This window comes from Pogona vitticeps, chromosome 10, assembly GCF_051106095.1.
Source record: "Pogona vitticeps strain Pit_001003342236 chromosome 10, PviZW2.1, whole genome shotgun sequence".
NCBI classification, from domain to species: Eukaryota; Metazoa; Chordata; class Lepidosauria; order Squamata; family Agamidae; genus Pogona; species Pogona vitticeps.
Genome location: NC_135792.1, coordinates 13,322,703 through 13,340,753, shown reverse-complemented (window position 1 = coordinate 13,340,753; position 18,051 = coordinate 13,322,703). Strand labels below are relative to the sequence as shown.

The 18,051-nt window shown below is 39.1% G+C and overlaps 1 protein-coding gene across 1 annotated transcript in view; it reads right to left on the bottom strand.

The window, feature by feature from the left end:
- Positions 1-18,051, bottom strand: part of DPY19L3 (dpy-19 like C-mannosyltransferase 3) — a 69,027-nt gene that overhangs the window by 25,518 nt on the left and 25,458 nt on the right. The window contains exons 5-13 of the mRNA XM_072980431.2: positions 17,774-17,864; positions 16,746-16,867; positions 13,989-14,134; positions 12,155-12,278; positions 10,636-10,770; positions 10,015-10,146; positions 7,110-7,211; positions 851-924; positions 408-566 (exon numbers count right to left, since the gene is read on the bottom strand). Of these exons, the coding sequence (XP_072836532.2) occupies positions 408-566; positions 851-924; positions 7,110-7,211; positions 10,015-10,146; positions 10,636-10,770; positions 12,155-12,278; positions 13,989-14,134; positions 16,746-16,867; positions 17,774-17,864 (1,085 nt within the window). The remainder of the gene's footprint in view (positions 1-407; positions 567-850; positions 925-7,109; positions 7,212-10,014; positions 10,147-10,635; positions 10,771-12,154; positions 12,279-13,988; positions 14,135-16,745; positions 16,868-17,773; positions 17,865-18,051) is intronic.

The following is an 18,051-nucleotide window of genomic DNA, read 5'->3' as shown; positions in this document are numbered from 1 at the left end:
AGATTAGAACGTTGGATGGACCAGGACTTAAATCTCCACTTGGCCATGAAATGCACTGGGTCACCAGTTTCAGTTGCTCAAACTGACCTACCTCACAGGATTGTGAGGATTAAATATTGAGGACGAGAATTTTGTATACCACTTTGAATTCACAGGACTACAGCAGGATAGATATGTAACAAATAAATAACAATAAATAAATCAGGTGTACTTCATTCCTCAACATATTGTAAGACTAGCATTACCAGAATTATCACTTTTTTCATTTCAGAATATCAAATTGATCTTCTTACAACAAAGCTTTTTGATAACTACCTCAAATATCTGATGAATAAGCACTACTATAGTTCCCTCAGCACCCTAAACACACAACCCCCCCCCCAAAAAAACTTTATAAACAGACATACCTGAGATTTTGAAAAGCAACGATAGCACCTGTTATGGCCATTACAAAAAGGACAAATATATAGGCATACAAAACTAATGAATCTGAAAGTCTTGTGAAAGTATTAAGAGGCAAGAAACCAAAAGCTTCTTCACACAGGTACAAGTTGGCATCAAAATCTCTAAAAGGAAAAAAAGACAGCAATTTTACAAAGTTCTTGACCTTAAGTATATTTCTAAAAATCTAAGGCAAAACTATTCCCACAATTGCATCTTACAAAATGCTGATAGAAATGAGATTAAGAGTTATTATTCAGAATTTACAAGTGGAAAAAGTTAGTAACTCACATTGAGAAAATACATGAAAACAATTTTACTTCTGTAAAAGAAAAAAAGGGGGATCCAAATTGCCAGTTTTAAAATAGCTAGTTACAGTTTTACTTCGGAAAAGTGCCTGCCACCATACCTTGTTGCTCCAAATCCAAACTTCGCTTTCAGAAATTTAAAAATGTGTTCATCTGACTCCAGATTAAGAACTTTCTAGGAAGAGAGGAAATAAAAGTTATAATCCCTCCTGGCTATAAACCTAAAACATGACTGCTCCTTTTATTTTTGTTATATACGTAAATGCTTCTTCTTCTACAAGCAGAGTGAGTGTGCATAGAAATGGGGCAACCACAGTCATGTAACCCTTTCATTCTCAAATGTGACAGTATTAGTTTCCTTGTAAATCCATCCTATCGTATGACATCAAACTGATCTTGATGGGTCATTTGCATTTTAGTAGATGTGTGTGGCTATTTAAACCAACCAGCCAACCAGCCGGAAGTACCACTTTATGTTTCAAGGGTATAGTGACCCTAGGCCTTGAGGTAAAACTCATTGCTCCTAGAGGCCAGTTTTTTTTTTAAAAAAAATAGTTTCTAGATTTTTGCTTATTAGTTTATTTTGCTGCAGGGCTATAGGGTTGTTTTGGGAGACACATACAAGTTTTGGGGGTACATGCAGCCAACGGGACACCTGTTGCCCCCTAGATGAACACTACTCCAAGGTGAGTAAAAAATAATGAAAGGCCCAGCACGTTACAGGATCCAGAGTGTAGAAATACATACTTACTTCCTCTGACAAACCTGTCAGTTCCTTGGCTGCTGGTGGCCGACCAAAAGGACAGCCCATACTTGCGTATTTGTTGGCAACCCCTACAATGTCAAACTCCTGACTCCAGGAATTTTATTAGTATTCACAGAGTTAGGTTGTTGATAAATTTGAAGGAGCTTTTACACTTAGGTCAGGCTTTAATTTCACCTAACTCATCATTTCTAGATGGCTCGATTGATTTCTAATGTTTCTGTTCATTTTTATAGCGAAATCTTAAATTGGTTGTTTTATTATGTTATATTATTGATAGACTGACTGCCTTTAGTTGTTCTGTTCTTTGCTATTTTGCTCCTTTAACCCTTTATAGTGGAAATGGGGGACATATAAGTTCTCAAGAGAGAATGATAGGAGTAACAACTCCTACCTGTTTGAAAGTCCAAGTCCAAAGTCTGAGTCAAGAGTCTTTGGTACCAAGTCCCAATTCCTGAGCCCCAAATCCGAGTCTCAAATTGCTATTAAAATAAGGTCTTTTTTCCACAGGAAAAAAAAGGACGGGTGGAGGGATCTCTGTGTGTGGAGGGTCTGAGGTTTGTGAACTACCTATGTTTGCTCCCTTCTGTCCTTCTGAAAACTTTTTTTTAAAAAAATGTTTTAAAAATCTTGCTTCACTTTTTTTTTAGGTTAACAAAGAAAAACCTGTGCAGACTGACTAAATACAAATTATTTACAGTAACTAAAGTACCATATCATTTATTTATTTATTTATTTATTTATTTATTTATTGGACTTATATACCGCCCCATAGCACTACAAGCACTCTCCGGGCGGTTTACAATTTTTTTTTTTAATTATACAGGCTACACATTGCCCCCCCAGCAAGCTGGGTACTCATTTTACCGACCTCGGAAGGATGGAAGGCTGAGTCAACCTTGAGCCGGCTACCTGGGATTTGAACCCCAGGTCGTGAGCACAGTTTTAGCTGCAGTATAGCATTTAAATACTGACAAAATTTCAGTCAATACAAAGTACATTCAGTGCAAACACTCAAACATACCAGGAAGCTGAGAGATCTTACTCAAACACGTCCAGCTTGTATGATCCAATTCTTATGCTTTAGAAAACTCCAATCAAGCTTTTAAGTCCCACACTTTCCTTCGTTACAGAATTTGCTTGGAAAATGGCTTCAGTTCCTTTGTTGAAAATTTAGATAGTGTAAAGCATAACAATGTGTTTGCACTGAATGTATTTTGTACTGACTGAAATCTTGTCAGTACTTAAATTGATAGGATATTTTAAGAATACAGTGGTGCCCCGCATTATGACGACCCCGCTTGATGACGAAATCGCTTCATGATGCTTTTTTTGCGATCGCTATAGCGATCGCAAAATGATGTTTCTATGGGGTTTTTTCGCTTTACGTTGATTCGGTCCCTGCTTCGGGAACCGATTTTTCACTTCATGACAATTAAAAACAGCTGATTGGCGGTTCGCAAAATGGCTCCCTGGTGTTTTGCTGACCTATTTTTGCAAGACAGGGATCGGAAAATGGCCGCCCTATGCTGGATCTTCGCAGGACGGTCAGGTATTTCCCCCATTGGAACACATTGACCGGTTTTCAATGCATTCCAATTGTTTTTTTCCCTGCATGACGATGATTTCATTGTACAGCAATTTTGCTGGAACGGATTATCGTTGTCATGTGGGGCACCACTGTACATAAGACGATTGCCTCACGGGACAATTAATCTGCAAGACGATGGGTTTTTGCAATTGCTGTGGCACTTTGCAAGACGATGTTTTCTATGGACAATTTTCACAAGACAATGTTTTGGTCTATGCTTCGCCAGACAGTTTTTTTTTTTTAAAGACCGATGCTTCATAAGACGGTTCCGCCCCCCCCCCCCCCGGATTTGGAACACATTAATTAGATTTCAATGCATTCCTATGGGGAACCGCATTTCATAAGACGGTTTTTTGTTGTTGTGTTTTGGGTTTTTTTTAAAACTGATGCTTAGCAAGACGGTTCCCTCTCCCAAATGGAACGCATTAATTAGATTTCAATGCATTCCTATGGGGAACCACGTTTCGAAGACGATGTTTTCTATGGACGATTTTCGCAAGACACTGATTCCCCCCCCCCACTGGAACGCATTAAATAGATTTCAATGCATTCGTATGGGGAACCGCATTTCGCAAGACAATGTCTCCACAAGACAATGATTTTCGCAGAACGAATTAAAATCGTCTTGCGAGGCGCCACTGTATATAGTTACTGTAGATAGTTAGTCAATCTGCAGAGTTTTTTTCTTTGGTTACCCAGGTAAGCATTGTTTCTCTTACTTACCTTTTTAACAGCTTTATGACACAGTGGTTAAACTGCTGTCCTGCAGCCATAACTGTGCTCATGACCCCGGGGGTTCAATCTCAGGCAGCCGGCTCAAGGTTGACTCAGCCTTCTATCCTTCCAAAGTGGGTAAAATGAATACCCAGCTCGGGGAGGGGGGCAATGTGTAGCCTGCATAATTAATCTGTAAACCACCCAGTTTAAGTGCTATGGGGCAGTACATAAGCAGCACACTTTGCTTTTTGCTTGAACAGCTCAATTTTCAGGCAGGAATCCTCTATTTTATAGGCTGCAGACAGAGGGAAATTGCACTGGAGAAACCCTTTGTGGCTTGCACGGGACTCCTCCTCCCTTCACCCAGGCTGGTGTGTGTCTGTGTGTGTCAGGGGGAGGGAGGAAGGCTGGTTATCTGGAACCAGGTGGACACACCTGCTGCTGAACTTGCTGTCTGAGCTCTTATCTCCAAGTTTTTTGGTTATTCTGCAGAAAGCATGTGAGGATGACTTCTTTTCCTCTTGAGCTGTTTTCCTGCAAGAGACACACACACACCTTCTCTCAAAATGATGAAAAGTTTTGGCATTGTTTTGCAGAGAGGGAGTGTGTTTGTCGCTTGTAGGAGAGCAGCTAAAGAAGTCACTTGTATGCATGCACACACACACACACACACACACACACACACACACACAGAGCAAAATGATGCAAAAACTTGCAGAGAAGAGCTCAGTCAGAAGTTCAACAAGAGCTCTGCCCAGCCAAACCCAGAGAAGCAGTCTTCCTCCCTCCCCTCCATTCAGTCAGTCACACACACACACACACACACACACACACAGAGAGAGAGAGAGAGAGAGAGAGAGGCTTCTACTATGCAATTTCCTTCTGCAGCCTGTGAAACAAGAGGGTTCCAACAAGAATGTGTTTTTAAAAAAGTGAAACAACTTTTTAAAAAACCCCTAAAAGAATAGGGACTCAAAAAATGACATGGGAAAAAGGCTGCAAGATGCAAATTGAGTCCAAGCCATTTTAAAAAACAGGCGAGTCAACTCACAGTTGAGCCCCTGGTGTGACTTCAGCGTGACTCCATAGTGAGTTTCACAACTAGAGTCCCCATCCCTGGATGCTAGAGAATTTTGTTTGGCTTGCATTTTAAAGCAAACCAAACTGATTCCCACTTCTCAGACTAATATGTGGATTGGGATATAGGCTGGCTCTATTTTTGCTATCCTTCTGGAAGCAGGTAAAAACCTTTCTGTTCATAAAGACTTTGTTTTAGTGACTAGCTGTCTAATTTTTTTAATGGGACTGTGTTTTAAATGCATTTTAGTTCTAATTTTATCTATTAGTTTTTAATATTTTATTTATTTAAAATATTTATATCCCATCTTTCTCCAAAAGGATCCAATGCAGCTTAAAGTATTAAAAGAAACAAAGCTAATAAATTATTACAATATTAAAAAAGAATTAAGCAGATATCACATTAAAACTTAGAAATAATAGCAATATTAAAAAGACAAGTAAAATAACAGAATAGAATTATCCCTTGAAAAAATCCTCTTGGCCAACTAATCATTTAAAGGAAAGTCTTCAATACAAATATATTTGCTTAATTCTTTATAAAATATTGTATTAATTTAGTGTTATTTGCTTTTATGATGTTCATTTTTTAATACTCTAAGCCACCTTGGATTCTTTTTAGGAGAGATATTTGAAAATATTTTAAATAAATAAAAAAGAAATAATTAATCAGAAAAAAAGGGTTGGTGATATCCTGATCAGACCACTAAAATCCCACAAAAAGGCAATCTTTCGAGTCCTGCAGGATTCTTCATCAGGCTGGATATTGCAAGTGGTGGGAGAAAAACAGAAGACTCCTAAAAACCATCATGGCCAGATGTTGGGACCAGGCTCTCTTGTTTAATTGTTGACTCCATGGTCAAAAATGTCTGTAGGCTTTCAGGTTTCACCTCCGGAAATGCAGATTTCATTGTCCTTTCTAATCCCAGTAGACGGAGCGTTGACCACCAGTCACTCAACCATTCCCGCTCTTCTCCAGCACCTTGTATCGAAGCACATGGCTTCTGTTTGTTTGGAAACAGAGGCATATAGGACAATGCCTTACCCCATACAGCATTTGTGAACTAGCTTACACACTAGGCAATGCATAAAATAAAAAGAAGTAATCACTGTTGCCTCAAGTAAAACCTGAATTCTTAGACTACCTCAAGTTGATTCTACAATGCTGCAGACAACTCACTTGAAAACAAATGCACTGGATCCCAACTTCCGGCTATGATGATTTGGGGGACTTTTCTATTTTTCCTGCACCCCCCCCCTGCAGTCCGTAATACAGCTGCCCAGCTGAAAAAGACTTCTGCAGGACAAGAAGGCTAATAAAGTCTGTTGTCAGTCCGGATACGGGATGGATCACGTGGCAGCTGAAGCTATAAAAGCTTGTAATATATCTGACTACTGAAAACATAAATCAACACATTCCATTTTCTCTTGGTAATTAAGCAACTCTAATGTTAAGCCAAAGAAGTTGAAAAGACAGGACTTATTTTGAATGAAGAAATTCAAATTTGCTTACCAAAAACCCACATGAGAAACAAAATTTCTTTATAATCTCAGTGAATGAACACCTGACTATGTCAGTCTGCTGATATAGGGGGCCAGCCCTGTCTTTAGATGAAAGGGGTAGGGACCTCAAGTTAATTTTGGATGTATTGTCAGCTATTTGCTTTGTTGTTATTTTATTTCTACAGCCAGACACGTGGTCAAGTGGCTGTGGATTTTCTTCATCAAGTGCCAAAATAAGTTGGCTGGGTTTGGGTACCATGACTTGGGTGCACTGTACCAGTGTCGTGAGCTAGCTGTGGACTAGTGGCACTGTCTCTGCCACAGATTTCCCCTCTTTCCTTGTGACTGACAGAAATCTGCTTTGGAGGCTTGGCTGATCTTTTCAAGAAGAATTTAGAGGCAAGTGGGTGGGTGCAGGGAATTGCATAGGGAAAGAAAGGCTGGCAAGGCTCCGTTGTTTTAGCACAATTATGCTCTCACAGATGCTGGATACAGCCCATAATGATCCTGTTGGACTGCAGGTCCCAGCATCTTTCATCACTGCATATGGGAGTTGCAGTCCAACCATCTCTGGATGATCAGTTGCCCACCCCTACACTATACTATAGTGGGCTCTGTTTTAGTACACAAAGCTACTTAAATACACCATATTGATAAGATGCTAGATGGATATAGTTGGGAAACAATGGAAGGCAGCTGGTTTACTCACCTTAATAAAATTATTTATAAGGAACGTCAAACATAAGACTAAGAGTAAGTGAAAGAAAAGCTTCCCAAGCCTGCTGAACAAGCCTCCAGTTTTCAGGTTTTTCTGGAAAAATGAAAATGACAGTACTTCAGTGTTTACAGTATACATATCACTAAAAGATACTGGTGTGTTGATTACACTCTGCAAACACACAAGGACATTTCAGCTTCAGATTCCAATTAGTTGTAAAGGGAGAAGCTAGTGGTGTTTTCAAAGCACTGATTTTGCCAGAGAAAATACAGCATTTGTTTTGAGGAATTGTAGATGCCCTGAGTGCTCACTGGAAGGACAGATCCTAACGCTGAGGCTCCAATAAACTGGCCATCTTATGAGCAGAGAAGACTCTCTGGAAAAGACCCTGATGTTGGGAAAGTGTGAAGGCAAGAGGAGAAGGGGACGACAGAGGACGAGATGGTTGGACAAGGCCACGGAAGCGACCAACATGAATCTGACCCAACTCCGGGAGGCAGTGGAAGACAGGAGGGCCTGGCGTGCTCTGGTCCATGGGGTCACAAAGAGTCGGACACGACTTAATGACTAAACCACAAAAGTGCCATAAATCTTGGAGTGATCATGCTGCAAGAGTAGAAGCTCATATTCAGGAATACCCTAAACAGAACAGAGGAAGGATATGGCACAAAAGAGAAACGCTGCCCTAAAATGGATTCATGAGATGCACGAGGGCAACATTGCCATGGTTCCTATGTAGTTCTGGTTCCAATTCTGATTAGCATTTCTGATCCTAAACTGAACATTATGATGATGTGGTGACTCCATGACTTCCTCTGTATGTAACACCATCCCTTTGCCATTCACATTCTCGCACCCAGTTTTCCAGTTAGAGCTAGATGTCATTACACAATGGCCTTACTCCATTAAGAGAACTGGTCAATTCCAGTCTTCTTTATTACTTGATCAAGAGCAGTCATCTTCTTTGTGAGCACTGCTAGCACTTCAATAATCCTTTCCCGTGGTCACATTTTTATAGTACAGTTTTGCACACATTCTCCTTCCAGATTTTTCCAACCTAACTCTCTGTATATCAAAATAAGTCACTGAACTCACTGGCTCTCAAGGAAGTGTCCAGGGAATCGTAGTCAAACTGAGTTAGAATGACTATGTAATGTTTATGATTATTATTCAAAACTACAAGGCGCAGTCAATCAAAATTCTAAAAATATTGACTGGAGTCTGGCTACAGCGTTTTGAACCAGCTGAAGGAGGTGAATATTCTTCAAAGGCAACCCCATGTAGACCACATTGCAGTAATTCAGATGAGATTTAATGAAAGTATGTGTCACCATGGCCAGATCAGATTTTTCCAGGCTTTAAATGTGCAAAAGCATTCCTGGCCACTACTGAGGGTGTATCCAAACTTTAGAGCTGAGTCAAGGAGTAGGGACGTGGTGGCGCTGTGGGCTAAACCGCAGAAGCCTGTGCTGCAGGGTCAGAAGACCAGCAGTTGTAAGATTGAATCCACGCGATGGAGTGAGCTCCCGTCGCTTGTCCCAGCTCCCGCCAACCTAGCGGTTCGAAAGCATGCAAATGGAAATAGATAAATAGGGACCACCTCGGTGGGAAGGTAACAGCGTTCCGTGTCTAAGTCGCACTGGCCATGTGACCACGGAAGATTGTCTTCGGACAAAACGCTGTCTCTATGGCTTGGAAACGGGGATGAGCACTGCCCCCTAGAGTCAAACACAACTGGACAAAAATTGTCAAGGGGAACCTTTACCTTTACCTTACAAGGAGTAGAGCCAAGCTGTGAACCTGACTTTTTAGGGTAAGTGTAACCTCATCCACTATAGGCTGGATTCCTATCCCCTGATTTGCCTTGTGATAACATTTAGAATTGTTGCCTGAGCTTCTTCCTCTATCATCACCCCCCATTTTTTTTTCCTTCTGTGTTGTGTTGTTTAAGCAGAGCAGGGACTATCTTAATTTTTGTGAGCCAAACTCACAAACCCACAAACCTTTTCCTCAGAAGAATGGGGTGCAAATGCTCTAAATACATAAATACAGAGCATAAGGCTTACTTACACAAGACAGCAGAAGTGTTAACATTAGATGATAAATAGCTGTACTAGCTTCCCCATGTGCTCGGGAAAGAAAATGTGCATTGCTGTTTCACAGGCATTTGCATGCAAGCATGGATCTTTTATATACAATCATGGAAGAAGCAGCATGACAATCAGTTTTGATATACTGGGAAGAAGACAAGACCTTTTAAGCCAAGCCATGTAGTGTTCTTAAAAAACCCTTTTATTCTGCCATCTGTGTTGCTGTTATGCTCTGGACAGTTGGAGCAGAAAGGTAACATATCTGAATCACACTTCTAATGTTAATCTGGTACATAAAATGGATTTAAAATGTCATCAGGCTTATGCAGCATTAAACTAAAGCAAAAGGATTTCAGTCACAATTTCTCTACAACCACCAAAAGATTTGGCCATCATAAGCCAATAGGTTGTTATGCAAAGAAGTATTTTTTCCTTTTCTGACTTGGACCTAATTCCAATGAATTTCATTTGTTGACCAAAGAGTTCTAGTACTAGAAGAGTAGACTAAACATTTCTCTCTGTCCTCTCTTGTAACATCAGCTTGAGTTGGTGGGAGTTTCATTCTACAACATCTGACAGCCCCCACCTTCCAAAGCTCTGTTATAAACAATAAGAGGTATTGTGAAGAAGAAAACGTTACATTCTTAAAGACTGGAGTATTGAGATAATGTTAAGGCTTATGGGAGTCCAAGACAACACCCGACAGCATCACACCATAGGTATAACAGGTTTTGTAACAAAACAGGCAGCTGTCTAGTTTCTCTCATCTACTGGTCATTTCAAAAGAAATAATGATAAATATATACCTGAAGTTTTCTTGCCAACAATGTGGACATATTAAAGCTTACAAGCAACGATCCTATTATCATGGCATTGAAAAACTGTAGGAGGCATACAAGCAGCAAACTAGATACTTGAATTATGTAAATCCAGGTCACCTGCAAAAATAATAGGAAATTATACATATCATAGTTTTAAAATAAAAATTGCTGTAATAAAAATCGATCTCTTCCTCCTCTGTATGAAAGAAACTGAAGCAGATGTCTTTTGTAATATGCATGAAAGTCCTATGGTGACAAAAGCTGGCACAGGAACAGAGACAAGGTAAATTCCCACCAGCAGAACTGAGTCTGCCTGCAGAACTTTCTACTCTCTGTTTAAAATGAAAGAGAGAGGGAGAAAAAACGTGATACGGATTAGATGGCCTTTTGGTATTTGTTTAGATGTACAATTCTATTTCTGTCCTTCAGTACAAGAGTAGATGTTTATATCCCTTTGATAACCAACATTTATATCACTGCAGTCTTTTTTTCAAAATTTAAAATTATACATGACAGTTGCAATGTTGTATACAATCAAACTTACTACAGTACCTTCCTTTATTTCAACAATATTTAGGTGTGTGCCACATTCAACAATTAACTTACCTTTCCCCTAGGAAGCAAGTCAAGGCAGTCGAGTGTGAAAAAAACCAAAGCCTGGATCAAGAGCATAAACTGATTAAACTGCCAAGCCAAACTGAAGAGGAAGGTTGAAATAAATATTGCCAGAAGTGCCAGCCGCTGGAAAAATAGAAAAATTACACACATGAAGAAACTGAAAAATGGTAACAGCAAGGAAAATGGAAAGCAGAGATTGCCCTGCCCAATGTAGCACCTTGTTGACCTTTGAAAACTACCCATATATCCCAAGAAGCATACTTTAAAAACTATGATTTAACAAACTACCATATTTTCCCATGTATAAGACACCCCATGTATAAGACACTCCCCACTTTTCTAAACCAAATTTCTTTCTTTGCAAGAAAGTGGAGGGGGACAGTGATTCTTGCTTTCTCACTTCACTTTCGTTGCAAAAAGCAGCTCTCTTCACGTTTTGCAAAGAAAATTGAGGGGGGAAGCGATTACTGCTTTCCCCCTACATTTTCAATGCAAAAAGCAGCTTTCCCCCTACACGTTTTGCAAAGAAAATGGAGGAGGAAAGTGATTCCTGCTTTCCCCCTCCATTTTGTTTGCAGAATGTGGAGGGGGAAAGCAGGGATCAAAGCACCTTGAGCCCTCCCCCCTTACTTACTTCTGTGTATAAAACAACCCTCAATTTTTCCTTTAATTATTTTAGGAAAATGTGTTTTATACATGGCAAAATATGATACACATAGCCAGAAGATATTGGATAGAGATGGAGCGAGGTGGGAGTAGAACCCAAGCCTTCCTTCTCTCCTGAAAAAGCCAGTTACCAAGGCTGCTGTTTTTGGGGAACCTGTTTATGGATCACACAAGATAGTATTTTCATCAGTTTTTGCAGGGCTGTTTCTAGAAATGCTGTAAGACATCCGTTTGCCATAAATGTGATTGTCCTTGATTACATATCTTGTATTTAGCACGCTTTGTTTTGTGATTGGTCACTAGGAAGTAAACATGAAATTACTTTGCGGATCTGATTGCTGAGATATGTATCTCTGAGAAACCCCATTGTGTGAAGGAAAGGGGTTGATCAGATGAACTGTAGGAAATATACTTTACTCGTGACAACTATTTTGATCCTAGGTATGCAGCCACTTTTTCTGGATCACACTTACTATAATGGTATGCTCAGGAACTCTCTGGTGCATCCAACTATCCAACCCCCCCCCTTTCAGGTGTATAAAGAGAAATCTGCTCTGGTCCACAAAGGGTCTCTTGCGGAACTGGGGAATTCGTACTGAAACAAATAAATTATGTTTAACTATGAAAGAGCAGAATTGGCTTTATGCCCATAACAACTGTGTGAGGTAGGTTACGTTGAGAGGAACTGACTGGTCTAAAGGGATCCAGAATGTTGGATGGCTCAGTGGGTATTTGAACCTAAATTGTGTAGGTTGGTGGTCCAAAATTTGAACCATCCCACCACATTCATCCACATGATATCTCAATGAGGAAATTTTTTCCTATTAAAAAAAAAACTCACTTCATGAACAGGCCGCAAGCGAGGTCTGACGTAGAAGGTGATTGCTGCTATCTGAACAGCAAAGAATGGCAGCGCCCAGTTTTCTCTCAGTGGAATGGTGAATTCCACTCTGGTTGTGTCTACCCTGTGCAAAACAAAAAACAAAGGTCGATATAGAAATGGGTGGGCCAAAGCTGAAAAAAAACTCAGCAAAGCTGAAATCACTCAAAACTGAAAATGGACTTGAGCTATTCTTTGGTTACTTCCAAAAACAGTACAAAACTATCAAGATAATCAGACTGATTAACTCTTGATTTAAAATGTTTCTTTTTAAAAATCAGATCTTAACCAGCAACGAGCACTGAGAAGAGAAATGTGGCATGTTTACAAATCTAGAAAATCCAGAGTAACAGTATATCAAAGTGACCTTCAAATACAAAACACAAAAGTTTTCAAAGTCCAAACTGACAAAATGATTTCTCTCTGGTTTTTGTTCAAGAAACTATGGCTAGCTTCACTAAGTTCACCTACCTCAAATGTTATTTGCAGTAGAACTGTAAAGGTAAAGATTCCCCTTGACATTTAGTACAGTCGTGTCTGACTCTAGGGGGCGGTGCTCATCCCCGTTTCCAAGCCATAGAGCCAGCGTTTGTCCGAAGACAATCTTCCGTGGTCACATGGCCAGTGCGACTTAGACACGGAAAGCTGTTACCTTCCCACCGAGGTGGTCCCTATTTATCTACTTGCATTTGCATGCTTTCGAACCGCTAGGTTGGCGGGAGCTGGGACAAGTGACAGGAGCTCACTCCGTTGCGTGGATTTGATCTTACGACTGCTTGGTCTTCTGACCCTGCAGCACAGGCTTCTGCGGTTTAGCCCACAGCGCCACCACGTCCCTCTAGTAGAACTGTAGGAATCAGTTTTCTTAATTAGTAAACCGACAGCCTATTGAGTGATTCACATGGGTGCCTTCTCATAGACAACCTACACGCTAACGGCACTAAATAGATATTAGCAGTGGTTAAGTACTTTTCAGTCCAGGCAGCTCTGCTACAAACATTTCTTCACAATAGGAAGATTCTTAGCCTTTGGGATACTCTGAATTTGAAAATTCCACACTAGAGAATTTTTTTCCAAATGATATTTTAATATTTGGCCTTTATAGTCCCAACTTTCTCAATTAGGATATATATAATCCTCCCTTGTGTGCCATGGTTTGGCCATCTTATTTTATTCCTCTCACATAATCCCCCCTACATTATTCTTTAAAGTCATCTGTCACCTTCTTACGAATTCAAGCCTAGATCCGCATATCAAGGAAGGGCCTGAGACTAGAAAAGCTCCAAAGCACAGATGGAAATTCTCTTTCTCTTCAGAAGTTACTAGATTCAAACTTCTAGACTGCAGAAAGAAGTTGTCTCTCTGCATGGTAGCCCTTCAGATTTGTTACTGTCCTGTTTAGAGGGTGTGTCCACTTATATTACTGACAGGGTGTCTAATTTTTTTATTGATTGCTATGAGAATTAGAGAGAAAACGTTGCAATCACCTTGAAAGAAGGATTCATACACTACATATAGGAGTTTTCTGTATGCTCTGTTTTTTTATATAATCTTGCTGGTCTGTGATCATAATAAAGAATGATGATTATGATGATTCAGTCTTCTAACAGCTCCTACCCAACACAACTAATGTTCAGAAGGGTTTATCCAATGGCACCCGGGGGAAGGGGTTCCTACCAACCTATCTATGTTAATGTATACATTGCAATCTGTCTCTAAAAGGTTGAATATATTCCCCCTGATAACATGGCAGAAGTCAAATCACTGCTGCGAGGACTCACAAAATTATCCTTACCTGTTTATGATATACCAGAAGGTTGCTAATACACCTGAAACCCACGTTCCACTGAGAAGCCAGCTGGTTACATACAGAGCAATGACATAGACTGCCTGAAGGCTAAACAACGTGTAGATATAAAAATAAACAGGTTCTAAAAATCTCTGTGAAAGAAGGATATATGAGATAGTTAAACATATACTGCTTGTTTTAACACGAAACCAACTGTTTATATCGTATGAATCGCCGTAAATTAAATCCTACAACCTTTGTTCACATATATGGTTTCCAATATATGAGAATTCTTTCTAAGGAAATGCACAAAGGATTACACTGTAAAAATGCAGTTCTATGCACCCTTACTAGAATATATGCTACCAGATTACAGATGTAACATGTGCATGTTCTTCTCTTTAATGAAAAATGGTGACTCGACACAAAAATGGGCAACTGCTGTGAGATTTTTCCCTTGCATATGAAAATGAAAAGACCAACAACTTCTTCTTTAGCAACAGCATTTCCGTATGAAAAAATAGGTTATTTGGGGTTTTAAAAAATCTTTGATTTTGCAAAAAAAAAAAAAAAATGCATTTCTGCATGAAATACAAGGTCTTCTGAAGAAGAAAAAACACTTCTACAAAAAGGTACCCAAACACACAAGCAAAATGACTGAAGATTTACATCTTTACACTCAATGAATCAATCAATCCATCAGACTCCATGGAAAACCTATCAACGTAACCATCATTCAAGTCTATGCTCAAACTACCAATGCCAAAGAAGATGAAACTGAAAGCTTTTACACAAGCATCTAATTGATCACACACCAAAACAAGACATGCTTACAATCATAGGTGGCTGGAACACAAAAGGAAGGCACAAAGCAGAACCAAATGTTGCTGGAAAATTTGGTCCAGGGGACAGAAATGAAGCAGGAGAATGACTCAGAATTCTACAAAGTTAACAATATGTTTGCTTCAAATACATATTTCAAACAACCAAACAAACAGCAGTGCACGTGGACATCACCAGATGGTCGATACAGAAATCAAATAGACCACATAATTGGAAGTTGGAAATGGAGAAGCTGTATTATCTCTGCCAAGACAAGACCAGAAGCAGATTATGGTACTGAGCATGAATATCCAACTTTAGAGTAAAACGGAAAAGAAAAGAATTGTAGTGTCAAAATATTATCTAAACAACATTCCTGATGAATTTGAAGTACACATAAGGAACAGATCTGCACTGAACATGAACTAGAAGAACTGCAGATTGAAACCAGAGATATTAGGAAAAATGCAAAAAGATAATTCATGTAGTTAAAAGAAAAACTTAGATGGGTGATGGAATAAACACTTAAAATTGAAAAAGACAGATGAAAAGCACATCTTACTAGGAGAAAATAAAGAGAAGGTGGAAACAGCACACTGAAGACCTATATAGAAGAGATAAAAGGATGATAGACTCCTTTCAAGAGGAATTCTAAGACACAGAACCTGAAGTTCTAAAAAATGAAGTGAAGACTGCTCTGAAAGCACTGGAAAAATAAATCACCAGGAGCAGATGGAATACCAATAGAACTATTTCAAGCCACAGAGACTGATTCTCTCAAAATCCTAACACAAATATGCCAACAAATAAGGAAAAGAAGTGCCAAGGAGTGGAGTAGCTATGCAACCACTGTTCTAATTTCCCATGCAAGCAAAGTTGTTCAAGATATTGTAACAAAAGCTTGTATGGAGTAAAAAAAATGCCTCATGTTCAAGCTGGATTCTGAAAAGGGAAAGGCACTTGAGATGCTTTATAGAGGACAGCAAACCTTTTGATTGTGTGGATTATGAGAACTATGGGCTGTTCTGAAAGAAATGGGTGTGCCATTGTCCTGATCTGCAACCTCTACTGTGAACACGAAGCTACCCTTAGGACAGAATATGGAGAAACAGAATGGCCTTTAGTGAAAGAAGAAAGTGCCGAAGCTGGACAGTAGTTGAACATAAAGACCAAAATCATGACTACAGAAAAACTATACAACTTTAATGTTGACAATGAAGTTGTTGAAATAGTTAAGAGATTTTGTATACCTGGGTTCAATCATCAATCCCAGATTGCAGTCAAGAAATCAGAAGAATAATGAGACTCCGAAGGAACTAGACAAGATCATCAAGTGTAAGAATGTGCCATTGGCAACAAAGACCAAGATCATTCACACTATTGTACACTATTTCCATTTACTATGTACAGATGTGGAAGTTCAACAGTAAAGAAGGCTGATAACCGAGTTGTTTGAAATGTGGTGCTGGAGAAGAGCTTTGCACATGACCTTGGCTGCCAGAAAGGAAAACAAGTAAGTCCTAGAGCAACTGAAGTATCTCTGGAGACAAAAATGATGAAACTGAGCTGTCCTACTTTGGGCACATCATGGGAAGACAGTGTTTGCTGCTAAAGACAATAATGCTGGGAAAGACTGAAGACAGCAGGAAAAGAGAAGGACCAAATGTGAGATGGGTTGACTGCTGAAATGAACCACAAGCTTGAATTTGCAAGAGTTGAGTCTGTTGAGGACAGACATTTTGGAGATTGCTCATTCACAGAGTTGCCATATGTCAGAAGTGACTTGACAGCACATAACAACAAAAACAGGACCTACTTCTGAGTAACTATGCATAGGACTGCACCATATGTGTCTTCAAATTCAAAAACATGTATAAGTAAGACTCATATGGGAAGTTCAATTTATTTTGCTTAGTCAAAAATTTGAAAGTAAACACATACCTTCATATGAAAAACTGTATATAGAATGCTAAGAAATACTTCTTGGTAAACATTCATTCTTCCAAGTATATTAATCGTTCTCATAGATTCAGTTTTATTATCATAAATCAAACTATGTAAACCTGCAGAGTAAGAGGGAAATAAAAGGAGAGCATGCTTTTTAAAAAATATTGATAATTTACAGAGTTAGAAACTGAAGAAATGTGTTTGTTATCAAATTCCATCATTACAAAGTCCTTTGGTTTAACGTTTTGGAATAAATTTTTTCTTCAATAATATAATTATATATGTTTAGTAAGTTGTTAGTGTGATATGTGTTTTGGGATTCTAGGTACCTTGAGGCTAATGCAACTCATCAACAGAATGGGTCTTTTACTAAGTTACAAAACTGACTGCAGTCAAGAAATCAGGAGACCGAGGCTTGAAAGAACAGGTATCAAAGAACTAGAACAGATTCACAAGACTGAGGATGTGTCACTGGAGACCAAGGCGAAAATGATGCATTCTATTCCTGATCATTATATACAGATATGAAACTGATCAGTGAAAAAAACAATTAGTTCAACATGAGGGGCTTAACGCTGTTATTTTATCCACCCCACTCGTATGCAACGAACCCTGTATGTGTATTTTATTGTATCTATTTTGCGGCTCTTTCTGCTGTATGCCAATAAAGGTTTATTATTATTATTATTAACATGTGGTGCTGGATAGCAGCTTTACAGATACCATAGTAGATAAAATAAGTGTGTGTTTGATCTAATCAAATCAGAACTCTCTCTAGGAGTTAAAAAATGACTAAACTGAGACTTGACTTAATGACTTAACATCACACTTCCCCCAGCCCTGAGACACAGCAACAACATAAAAGTTTGTATTCCTAGAATTTATACAGAGACTCTATGACAAGCTTAAGACATGGTTGAAGACCAAAAATGCAACAGAATCACACTTTTGAGAGCTATGTGCACTTTATGCAGTTCAGAAAATCAAAGTTTAATTAATATATAATATATATCTTACAATACCTAATGAAATGGAAGGAGCCTGCAGCATCTGTTTGTAATACGAATAATAGAGACCACATTCTGTCCTGAATGAAATTTCCTGCTCCACTTCCTGTAGGAAAACAGGCCAGTTAAGAGGCAAGAAGAAACATGTTGACGTTTTTCTTAATTTTGCATAATTTCAAACAGTTCAATAAAGTCAGTGTAACATCAACAAAACGGTAAATGTTAGTTAATACAATAGGTTTGACTCATCTTATTTTTCATGGTCAACACTTCTGTGAAACAGATCAGATGCC